This window comes from Anopheles aquasalis, chromosome 3 (genome assembly GCF_943734665.1).
Source record: "Anopheles aquasalis chromosome 3, idAnoAquaMG_Q_19, whole genome shotgun sequence".
Classification (NCBI taxonomy): domain Eukaryota; kingdom Metazoa; phylum Arthropoda; class Insecta; order Diptera; family Culicidae; genus Anopheles; species Anopheles aquasalis.
The window spans coordinates 33,011,596-33,024,095 of NC_064878.1; the positions used below are offsets into that span (position 1 = coordinate 33,011,596).

The 12,500-nt window shown below is 44.4% G+C and overlaps 2 protein-coding genes across 5 annotated transcripts in view; both read left to right on the forward strand.

Moving 5' to 3' along the window:
* The window catches only part of LOC126574574 (uncharacterized), a 1,765-nt gene extending 1,237 nt beyond the window's left edge, over window positions 1-528 (forward strand). Inside the window, exon 4 of the mRNA XM_050234851.1 lies at window positions 1-528. This exon is cut by the window's left edge and continues 124 nt beyond it. The gene's annotated coding sequence lies outside the window, so the exon portion shown is untranslated.
* A 586-nt stretch (window positions 529-1,114) lies between these two features.
* LOC126578767 (RNA polymerase II elongation factor Ell) overlaps window positions 1,115-12,500 on the forward strand; it is a 24,883-nt gene continuing 13,497 nt past the window's right edge. Inside the window, exons 1-2 of one of the 4 annotated variants that reach the window (XM_050241660.1) lie at window positions 1,115-1,236; window positions 4,017-5,261. In XM_050241660.1, the coding sequence (XP_050097617.1) occupies window positions 5,130-5,261 (132 nt within the window). In that variant the 5' untranslated portion in view covers window positions 1,115-1,236; window positions 4,017-5,129. Of the gene's footprint in view, window positions 1,237-1,320; window positions 1,429-1,530; window positions 1,592-4,016; window positions 5,262-12,500 lie in introns of those variants that run through there. The other 3 variants (XM_050241663.1, XM_050241659.1, XM_050241662.1) reach the window with 3 other exon arrangements.

A 12,500-nucleotide genomic window follows, 5' to 3' on the forward strand; every position in this document is an offset into this window, starting at 1 on the left:
TTGTCTTTGCCATGTGATTTTATTCATTCGGAAAATAGTGGTTCGGAAGGCATGCGATACCACTCTTCTTGGGCCCCGCAATATGTAATAACGTTGTACACAATCCACACATGGATGGAGCAACATAATTATTTGAAATCATTTCCTTTTCCCTTTTGCTGTCCAATGTATCTAGCTTAACCAGAGTGGAGTGAGCTGCACAAGCTGTTGGCAAGGTAAATTTGAAAACATTTTTTTCCCCAAATAACCATCAACAATCACACAATCAATACCGCCTATGGTGAAGAGATCAACAATGTTCATGTTCGATCGACTAGTCGCACTGTGTGCATGCGTCAGGCATGTAAATTCTTATCAATTTAGGATAGGTTTTCGATCCCTTCGAAGCTTATCAAGCAGCAACTTGGCTTTGGGTTATGCTCTTCATATATGGGATATTTCATAAGGTCTTGTATTTGGGATTGCAAAACCAAACGAAAATAGGAGGGTATATCGGGCTAGAAATAAATCTAGTTAGCTTGTGTTATCTAAAAATCGGTGTTATTTTTGTTCCTATCCTATCCTTGTCGATATCACATGCAAATTATTGCACAACTTCGCATTGTGGGCCCTGCATGATTTAAAATAAGCAAATGAATCATTGAAGCGAACAAACGCCTGATAAAATCAACAAAAAATTACCGATTTTTATTCGCACCAAACGCCCGCTGCCGGAATGGAGAACGTAAACAAGGCCTTCAACTTGTCAAACATCGAAATCCAATATGGCGGCGAGAAAATTTTGATTTTTGGCAGCTCTAATTTTGCAGACCGTCTGTTTACGCGACCAGTTTCCGCGCTTCAAGCGCCTTTGAACGATGATTTTCCGCTTTTTACCAAAGTTTTTCCATGGTTAAGTTATTGAGTGTGCCCTTAACATTTAGGAATGAGTTTTATCCTGTTTAATTAAGACATCCTGGCGTACCGTCACTTTCGTCTGGTCATCCGGTGGCCTTACGCGATGTCCAATTCGGGCCGCACGTTACTCAACGAGGTTGTTTGAAAGCACGGTGGAGAAAAAGAGATAGCGTGCTTGTGCGATCCTTGACTGGCGGATGTTTCGTACTTTCGGTGGTACCAGAAAGGTGGAAGGATTCGGTCGCTCTCTCCCTTGATTCGTCGTTGCTGGGGCCTCAACTTCTCGTGGTCATCTCGTGGGCAGGGCAGAGTGTTGCGTTGGGAAGGGAGAGGAACAAGGTAATCGGTCAAGACGGAGTGGGTGGCGGTGTGCCCCGTGTCCTCATTGTGTGCGCATAGATATCGACGGAAGGGGTGGGCGAGAGTTGAAACGCATCTTGTAGAAAGAATCGGGAACTTGGTGGCCAAATTTGGCCCTACTGCGTGATCCGTGATCCGTGCCTTTGTGAGCGAAATCGTAGTGCGGAATAGGTAGTGAGACGTGTCCATCATTTTTCCGCAAGCGTACTGTGATTGCTGGGTCGATTGCAAACGGCTGAGGCCGAGGTGCTGAGTGTATTTCCCATTCCATCGCCAACCTTCGATCACCAGTCAAGGTGGCATGGAAAAGTGTGGTACACTGAACAATAGTGATGTAAGAGCAACAGAGCAACCCCTGGCACCCCACTTCAAGGTGCTCCGGAGGTGGCGAGACGCAGAGGTGCAGCCGAACACACCAGAAGGAACAAATGATGGCTTCGAAGGGAGGAATGGGTCCGAGGGTAAAGTAGGTTTTCCGTAGCCCAAAGAGAGACATCCGACGGACGATCTAGTTTCTTGTTCGGTCTGCCGACCGTTGGGGAAGGTTTTTTTTTGTACTCTGCCTCACCTTCTCAGCTGCTTCGCGCTGGTGCGTGCGTGTCCAACTTCCTTCGATTCATCCGTCGGCCACCGTCGCCGTCGCAGTCGCCGTTGTCTTCGGTTTCGCCCGATTCAGTCAGTTTGGCTAGTTTTTGGTTTGCCGTTTTACACGTATCTCGCGAGTGCGTATTCCACCACATGCGCCTGTGCCGGTGAAAGTGTGTATGTAGCGAACCCGCAGCGGTTGTATGTGTTTTCGGTGCTCGCACAGCATAACAGCACAGTGCTGATCCACAACCTCTTTCCTATGATTTTCTTCTTGAGGATTTGCCTCCTGAATTCCCCTTTTCGGTGTGCAAAAATTGAGGGATGGCAATTCTTTCTAGCTCGGTGTCTGCGCTAGTTACGGAAGCTTCGTGTGTGCGCTGCTGGCCATCTCATCATATGTCGCTGTGTGTGCTACTTACTATTCGGTTCAAGGCTCTGAATGAACCGCGGATCCGCGGGTTAGCGGTGCGACACCCAGCTTTTTTCATCGACCTTGCGCACCACAAAAAAGAAACCAGCGGCGGCTGCGGATTGGTGGAATGTTTCTATTAATCGCTCGCTGCTTGCGGGACATTATGTTGTTTATCGATGGTGTCGATAGAATGGCAGGTTGGAAGATTCTGGATCTCAACCCGTGGTCCATGGCCTACCAGATGTTACCACAGAACCGTTGTTAGTCATCTACGTAAACTAATAGACAAAACTATGCTCATATGATGCAATATTAATTTGCTTCGACCATATTATGGATCACTTCTTTATTTGCGACATTATCAAGGCTGAAAGCGGTCACTTAAATGAATCATTCCGACTCATACGAGCTGCTAGGTGTCACGAGCACATAACCGTTGATTGTAAAGGATGTAAGGATACATCCAATTTTCCTACAGTCACGGACAGTGCCATGAGACTGGACCATTTCAAACAAAAGCTTCATTAATAATTAGTGATTCATTAATAATTAATTAAAAATCATAAATCATTTTTGAATGGTATTTTACAGATAGGGATGAAACATTGCACGGAACGTCAATGAAAAGTCGTTTGATCGATTTATGAACAAGGACATTCGCAATATGTTCTCCAGACAATCCCACAATTGTCTCTCAACGGTTCAATCTCACGAATCACGGAACTTTTGTTTGTGACATGTTTAATTCTCCGTTGCGACGAAAACACCGATCGATCGCAGGGAAACTTGTTGAGCAGCCTCAACAAGAATTAATTCAAATTATGCTCTTTTTCGGATCGGATTTAACATTATCTCGACCCATTTTGTCGCAGGCCTGTTTCGTGACCGGTCAAGTAATAATTTTAGTGTAATTTGCAGTAAAATAAATTGAAAAAAAAGGATGACTAAGTAAGAAAGTGAGCGAAATGCAACGAGCCGGACTGCAGAAAGGGGCTCCTGTGGTCACGCTTTTGTGACCGCCACTGTAGATACGCAGAGCGCATGCCGCCACCTATAATTCTGCGTGCTTCACATTTACACGACACGGTGTACTGAAAAACTCAGCAGCAAATGAAAAACAGGTTCCGAAACACACATACAGAGCGAACCGTTTGTGGTATGCGTGTCTGATTAGTGATGGCCCCCCCCAAGCAGGAGGAGAGCCTCGCAAGAGATGGGTGCTCTCCTTCTCGCCTACTTCTCTACAGTGCGCACCTTTATCACGGCCCCAAAGTGAATGATTTTGATAGGAAACCGTCGAGCTCGTTATTTGTTTACACACATTTGCGCACCATGCCGAGCCCCGTTCCTAGCAACAGCAGCCCACGTCCGTCGCACGAAACGTGACACACTTTCATACAGGCACACATCCATGTGCGTGCATGGGGAGTGGGGCAGGCATTTGGAAAACGGTTGAGTGAGACTGCCGCTTTTCACAATATCGTAGTAGCCTGAAGCTTGTTTTCGTCCGTATCAAACCAAATCGGGCGCGCACACATATCACGCACGCACGCACGCACGCATACGGTGCTTTTTGTGTTCCAAGAGGGATGGCTTTCCCTTTTGAAAAGGATTAACGAGTGATTCGGGCCGATTGACAAGTGCTAACACAGCAGTGGAGTGCATCGCGCAGTCAAAGAGAATCTACTGCCACTCTTGTGTGTTCCCAGTGTGTGTTTGATTAATGCAACAATTCTTTCTCACTCTCTGCACTAAATAGGCCTAGCGCACCTACTACTTTCGAGGAAGTGTTTTCTGCCGTGACTGTGTGATTTTGTGTCCGTGGTACAGCAAGCCTTGTGAGAGAGAGAGTTTACTTACAAAACAAAACACAAAAAAAACACTTTGTAAATTGGTGCTGTGCGGTGAAGTGTTAACTAATTGGTCACACAATAGTTAGCCCAACGGAAGGAATAAGTGAAGGAATCGTGTGGAAGAGTTGCCGGTTGCGCGCACGCGCCTTCTTGCTAGTGTAATTTGCGTGGGCACACGTGTACAGGAGGAGAGCTAGTGCGCTTTTTCGCGTTCCGTGAATACCTTTGACCTCGCGTCGATATATTATGGTAGTGTCCACGGAGAGCTGCAAAGGATAACGGGAAGAGAAATTTGAAAATCGTACGTGGCAAAAGCTTGTGGCCTTCAGGCGCTCCGCGGCGTGTTCGCGTTCGAGTTTCGTGGCTCAATCGTGTGGATACAGCGACAGAGAAGGAAGGAACAATTCTAGTAAAAGTGGCCGTGTACCGTATTGGAAAAAAAGTGCAACGAAATCATTCAATCGTCTGCTCAACTCAATCTCGGAAACGGTTGAAACGCTCGCGCCTGTGTGCTTGCGCGGCTGTGTGTGGAACAACAGCAGAAGTGCAACAATCGTACCACGGCAGTTGGTTATTACTCGTGGCAAAACCTATACATCGTCAACTACTTGTTGCTGTTGTGTGTGTGCCAAGTTGTGCTGTGTGGCATTTCAGATTGGTGGTCAGTTGGTGCTGATGGTCACTAGATCTACACTTTCGACTTCGTCTCCTCGCTAGTGCAATTGTTCGGCGGTGCCTTGGTGACGACTTCGGCTGCGAGGAACACACGACGTGCACGCTACGGAGCTTGCTTATTTGCCCTTTCCAACACAGTCGTCACACCACCCACCGCCTGCTGCCACCTCCTCCGACCGTCAGCTGCACGACTTTCCATTTTCATTTCTACACTCAACACACACCCTCCCTCACATACACACAAAGCACGCGCGCCATCCGGTTATCAATCACAGCCAAAGTTGCAACAACAGCAGCAGCAACAACAACAACAACAACAACAACAACATCAACGTACCTTCAAGATGGCTGCTTTGTCTGCTGGAAGCTACGGATTGTCACAACAGGGTGGCTTGAACGACGAAAATAAGGAGCTTATTTTTGTGAAACTCACTGATTCGGCGCTACGTGCCATCGAAGAATTCCAACGTACTCAGGTGGGTGTACTGTTTTTTCAAACCAGCAACAATCAGGTACTGATAATGCGATCACTAGTGCTTGAATTCTATAGTCATATATGGTTCTACGCCTTTCGATCTCCACAGCGGGGAAATCTTCACGATGTATTTAATCCATCATTTGACACAATATTGTGGAAGGGGGTCCCTTTTGGGGGGAGGAGGGGGGGGGGAGCTGTTCTTCGTGCAGAGGATCACGTAGTGCGTATGCTACTGTTTTCACGCTGCGCTTGCTTGGCTGTGTGAGTGCCACACACAAGATCTTTCGAATGCTTTGGGGCAACGGTATGAAGCGAGATCACGGACCTATGCGATACTTTTGATTGTATCAAGTCTCTCTCCCTCTTCTTCTCTTGAAAAGCACGGTTTTGTTATGGAATCATTCTGGGACTGATTAACCTTGATATAGCTCTTCTCAGAATTGTACCATGATTATGATCGGCTTTAGTAGAACATCTTCAAGTTTAAGGAGACCATGAGCGCGACATCACGACTAAAGCTTCGGCGCCCTGATCTAAGTAAACTAGAGGTATTTTGACATTTTCATTCATGACGCTCCATTCCCTTTCCGATTGTTGCCAACCGGATTGTTGGTTCGTTTCATCGTGGGTCTTTCCTTCTGCTCAAACCACCAACTCCTTTTGCGAGTAAACGCGCGCTGTGTGTGCGTAAAGCCACAAAAGGGGGGGAAATACACGAGATGTTCACCGTGCGCTGGCTCACTAGCATCATAGGGTTGTAGGAGGTAAACCCTTAAAGCAACGTTCTGCTTTGAGTACAGCAAACCTTACTCCCAAAAATCCCATGTCGTCTTGTAACTCTCTAAAATGGCATAAATATGATCCAGATTGCACACATCGCTTACAATAACCAAGTAGGCAAGTGCTAGTTGCTAGTTAGTGGTACTAGCCAATGGACCGTACACAATGTATAGTGCCATGCCTGTTAAGGTTTATAGTGAACGACAACCTATGATTATGGCAATGGAAGTTTTGACATTCACCAGGCCAATAGTTCCCTCTACTAAAACATTGCTGAAAGATCGCGAGAAAAATGAAAGTATCTTAACCAAGGTAAAATGTGCGCCAGCCAGCAACGTAGGCATTGGCAAGCTGTGTTTCTCTAAGATGCCCTGCGTTCGGCGTGAGTCGCCCGCTTGGGCTTTGGCAGCGGGTTCCGGGTTTCCTTGGGTGCGGTGGCACTACGGTGGTGCCCTTGGTGTAACGATAGTATGCAATTTTAGACGGGCTTCAGCGGTTGCGTAATGTAGTACCACTTGTCGCACTCGTCGATGCAGTTGTACCTTCGTCTGTCGTTGGCTCGCATGGCTTGGTTGATGCACCATCAAACCGAAGCTTTTTATTCAATATCTGTTCAAGCCCATTATTGCTGCTTGACAGACAGTTCGTCAGTGTATGGTGCTGTATGAAATAAGTTCGAGAGAATCGGTCCGGATTCGAAAGGGTTAATACAAAAACCCGCTTTGTTTATGGCAAATTTTGCTAGATGAGTTTTGCTATTTTGTTAATGATTTGTTTGTGTTACAAGTGGAGAAGTGCCATGGTCTAGCGGTTTATACAAGTAGCCTTTGGACGAACCAACAACTTGGTTGGGCAAACTGGTTGCCAATGCTCCAAAATTGGCCGTGAAGAAACTTGTAACATTTAAAAATGCTACCTTTTCAAAACCTTAACCTTAAGAAAACATTCTCAATTGATCGCAGCTTGTCTACTGGTACAGATGACGTGTGGAAGCAAGTTTTTCTTGAGTTAAGTGGCCTAAATATTTGACACCGTTCACGTGTGTAACTTGCTTTCATACGGATCAACGGATGCTACGCAGGGCCGCGGTGCAAAGGTAATGGTGTTGGTGTTTTTGATATTTTTAGTGGAACAGCTGTTGGTGGTGTGTATTATGCATTACCGATTGCGCGATGCAGACGCTTGGCGTATGATTATGGGAGCGAATCCAAATTTTTTAGTGGAATTTTTATTTGAACATCCATTAAGAACAGACCAATTATGATATTCGTCATCGAAAACAGTTAATAAGATACGATAAGTGAAAAATTTAAGAAAAGTGAGTTATTGTTATTTATCTGTTTGTTGAAAGGACAAATATAGTTTTTAAAATTATTGAAATTGATTAAAATAAAAGTTTTATTGATTACATTCAAGCGTACGTTTTTTGCGTAGCTTTGTTTCGCGCTTAAATCAAACTATTAGTGACTACCACTAGTAGTGACTACCAAGGCGGCAAGCAAGATAGCTTACCGCACGTGCGTACGTGGCGAAGACTGCGATAGTGAAAATCGTGTTTCTTTTTCCCAATGTGTGGACAAAGATAACTTACTTCGTTTTAATAGCTAACTGTTTCACATCACGACCTCTGCTCTAATAATCTTACTGAAGAGCTTTGGTTGAAATGTTTTGAAAGAATTTACCGGATGTCACCTATTTTGAGCTATTTGTGTCACCATTCGTGCATTCTCTGCTTGTTTCCCAAAATAAATGCGTATAGATTCATTTCGGGGATCTTCTTTGCGTTGTGATAACAGACGATTTCCTCCCTGAAACACGGAACCCTGTGCTACTGCTGTCGCTGCATAGCAAAATTTAAATATTTCTACGAGAGCAACAATTTCAGAACGTTGTTTAAGAAGGAACGGTGTTAATGCGCGACGATAGGTTTCTGTAAATATCTCGAACCATCAACACCCGAAAGTCAGCAATTCAAGCGTATAATGATAAAAAATGGGTTAAAGTGTAATGTGGTATTTCAGTCATTTTCATTCTGAACCCATGTAGAGGCGTCTCTTTTTAAAATTGTTCGCTGTGTATTCACTTTTGTGGAAAAGTGTACATGTACTGTTGCATACGGAATCTCTTGAGGTGAAAAAGGAGAAGTAAGCGAGGAGAGCGCGAGAGATAAACAGTTGGGAAAGAAAGAGAAAGACAGACCGACGGATTCCAGTACTTTGCTTCTGTTTCAAGCGGGACGGACCCCCTAGGCACGATACTCAACAGCAGTTTTGCCTGACAGTGCAGTACTCTAGGTTTCGGTTCGGTCATTGTCCTGTTCTGGTAGGTCTGGATGTATTTCCGCTCCTAGTGGTGTCAACGTTTCGCAGTCTTAAGTTCATTAACCGCCTTTGTAGAAGAGGGTGACTTCGGTACCACTTTCTCCCTCAAAATGTTCATGTCGCAGACGCTTCGATTCATTAGAACCATCTTCGAGGCGGCATCATTACGGCTAGTTCGTCTGGCATGGCGGGAACCATGGTGACAAATGGCGATCAGCGATTCTTTTGCATGTAGACATGCTCCTTGATTGCGTCTGTGCGTCAGTGTTTTTACGCTCGCCTACCTTGACCATTCCTATTGACTTTAAGTGTATTTTAATTGGACCAATCGTTAAGAGTACAAAAGCAAACTCTTGTGTCCTCGGTAATGGTTAAATCGTTGATCGTAGACTCGTTACAGCAGCACGTGCTACATGGAAACAAACCTCACTTGTCGTTGTGATCTATCTTGGTTATTTTTTTTTTTTTAACATATATAAGGACGGACGAGCCGTATGTTATATCTTGGTTATTGGTTATTTTAAATTTGACTGTTTAATTTGTTTAAATATTAGTTGGTTATTAGTAACAACCATGCATATTTAAAAAAAACATGCGTGTAACGCTTCTGATGTATCAGGCGCGTATCATGTTGGTGGGGACGGCGAACTAAGAGAATTTGCATTTCTTTTCCTTGAAGCAAGAACAGAAGCGAAGGGCTGAGAGATAAGCACTAGGGCATCCACGAATCATCACTTTTGTCATCTTCGCTAACGTCTACCACTTGTACCACTTGTGTTGTGTGAATGTTTGGCGCTAGCAATGCTATCCGGTAAATTTATGACCGTGTTTCGCGCCCGTTGCCACAATGTCGGAATCCAAGCGGAAAATGTTCATTGTCCTCGTTCAACCATGTGTGCAACGTGCCCAAAAATGGTAACCAATGCTGGCAAATATAGGTTTGCTTATTTTGTCTTGCATGCTTCTACTTAAATAATCTTAAATGAACGATTTTACCGAAGTTTATCAGTCAATAAATGGACGCATGTCCTGGATTTCTCACAATTCAATTCGTCTCAAATGATCTAAGCAAAAAGAAAAAGGGATTAACGAATTTTGGTGATTTTTTGAAAATTATTTATTACATTATTTTTAATGTTGATAATTGGTACAAACTTCGATGTCTTCGAAATGGTGTCGCTTTTATCGACGAACAAACTCTCAAATGTTTGTAGCGAAGGAAGGGAGTAACCGAAATAAACGATCCTCCTTTCAAACAGGTTCTCTCACTTCCTGCGAATTAGTAGCAGATCCAAAGAGCCAAAGTAAAAAACTACACGAGCCCCACAACAGTTAACCGCCTGAGATGTTTGAACCATCCGGGTTCCAAATCAAAGACTGTGACGGGAGAGATCGTAAGCAAATTGGAGGCTGCCATGAATATCAAATCCAGACGATGTTGAGTTGGCAATGACTTGAGTCTGCTGGCTACCGTTGTGTGGGTTAGGTAGAGGCGATGCTGGAGCTGGCCGATGCTGATACATGAGAGAGCTTTTCCGATCAAAGTGAACCGCGCCTGTGGCTGTTGGTTGGTATGTTTGGTAATATGGCGCTCTCTGTTTGGATCGCTTACGTGTTTACGTGTGTGGGGAGGTTCGAGGTTCGAGAGGCTCATGTTGGGGCAGTTTAGGCTATCAACCAAGGCACGACGCAACACGAAACATTGTGTTAGCAACAAAACAAAAAAACCAGTAAACTCGGCATAAACATTCGGCATATAAGTAAGTAAAGCAATGGGCTGCTTTGTCAATCGTTTGTGTTTCGAAAACATGGAGACAACAGAATAAGTTGGCTCACTATAAACCATAGTTCTGAATCGGTCAAAGAAGGATTATATGTTTGAACATGTTCATTACAATGTATCTGTTTGTTGATTTCATTGGAGTGTAGCACTTACTGATATGTACATTAATGTGCGATGGGTTACGGTAGTGTAGGGCACCTGTAGGACGACCCATTGATCGCTCGATCCCTTAGTAATGGTGTCATTGTAATGGTGAGCAATTTATTACGCTTTTCAAAACTGCTTGGTTGCCTTGGATGAGTTAGGCCGCCGAAAAGGTCTATGCGAATCGCCGTCCTTGTTTTTGTCTAAATGGCAGCATTAGTGCGACGATGAGACGCGAGCTAAACCGCCCAATCTCACTATAGACTCAAGTCCTTCACTATGCTGCCACTTCATCCCTTGTCTCACGTGGCGATCAACAGGTCGGGCAGGAGCGACCGATGAAAGGGCTCAAAAGACATCATTCCGCCGCAGGTGCCGTCAGGTGAGGGTGAGTTGGTCGGATAGAGCTTGAATTGCAACAATAGCCGACGCGTTTGCGTAACATACGAAACCACGAGCCACACAGCAGCATAACGAAGCATAACGTCTTGCCCTGGCTTATTTTTACGGCAATGCTACGGTGATCTGAGCTCTGCCGCACGTCTAAGGCTAGTAGCAGCCTTCTGGATCCGTCTCGATCGAACGAGTTTCTGGGTGATAAGTAGGCAGAGAAAGGCGCCATCGAGCAACTGTGGGAGCTGGGTTGCGACTCTCTGCAATATGCTGTAACACTAATATGTTGTAAATCTGTGATCCTATCGAGAAACGAATAAAAAGCTGAGTATGAGCGTTTGATTGGGGAAAAAAAACTAAGTATCGTGCTCAACGCAATTCTCTGTTCTCTTCCAGCAGTGCATTAACAGAGTAGCATTATTTGCGTTATGCTTCATTTCCACGGTCAGCATGTAAAGGAAGGATCGTTGAATTATAGCCAGCTCGATCAGATCGATCTGATAAATACTACATCACATTTCGGCTGTGTACTGGCCGAGCTGTGGCCAAATATGTTTATCTTTCGCCAATTTTGTGGCAGTTTCTTTTGCAATCAGAGTTGTAGAAACATTGTTTTGGTTTTTCGTCCATCACATTCTTCTTTCGTACCAGTATTACGAACGTCAACGTAAACCAGAAATATTAATCCCTGGCCTAGGCTTGCGATATCCATGGCCACATATTAAATTTCATTTAAATAGTCTACTGTCGCCCTTCATGCATTCTCAATATGAATCAACTGCAGAATCATGTTCAAGAATCACGTATTTTCAAAACATACACAGAAGGGGTGTAAATTGTTGTACACAATTATCACTGAGTTTAATTCAACAAAGATGAATTATTTATACCTTCTTTGAGGACATGACGATGGATATGGGTGTTCCCTACAAACATTACAACAGTCATAGAACTGCATCGATACAAACAAAACGAAGAAAATGCAGAAAATTCATTTGGTTCAATAAACAATCAGTCAAGATCACAAATTATGAAGGTATGCGGATATATGCAACATAGTATTGAATTATAAGTCTATAAACTAATCAGAAATCTTTAATTTGATCTGCCATGGAAAGTAATTTCTCTCGTATTTTGGATTTTACGGTGAAAGTCAAGCTTTTCGAATGAATTTGCAATAAAGGAACTAAGAACTACCAGCAGTATCGTTGTATTTATGAAAGTGTTTTATTTTTATAACAAATCGCAGCGCATGTTTCGATAAAAAGGCACATTATATTTAATAAACAGTGAACTTTTTACACACCTAGACTGCACATCGCTAGGGGATCTATTATACCAGCCCAAACGCTGGATCACAGCAGCCTGAGCGCTTCTTCCACCAGCCGTTTTGACCCTGATGGTTTTGGACACGACCCCTGTTTACCAAACAATACAGACGGAACCAGGTGTGCCACACGGGGTTTTAATTTTGTGCGTTGTGGGTGCATGCCACTGCTTGAAGGCAGCACTTTCCTCTGTGCGTGAAGGTAGAATGAGGCACGTTAATTTCCACGAGCAAGCAAGTGGCGACGAAGGTGAAGATGAAGGAAGCACCAGCGAACGAAATTGTGATTAGAATGGGTGAGATAGCGGCACCGAGAATTGGATTCTGGGCCATGGAAGAGGGCACGACGATGCGCGAAGTCTTTCTTCGCCGGAGGACAAAGCACAGGGCGACGGGTAGACGGCAGATGTTTCGCCGCTCGCTGCCTGAGAACACGGGAAACGTGTTCCAAAGGATCCTTTTACGGCAGGGTAACATAAATCGGAGACA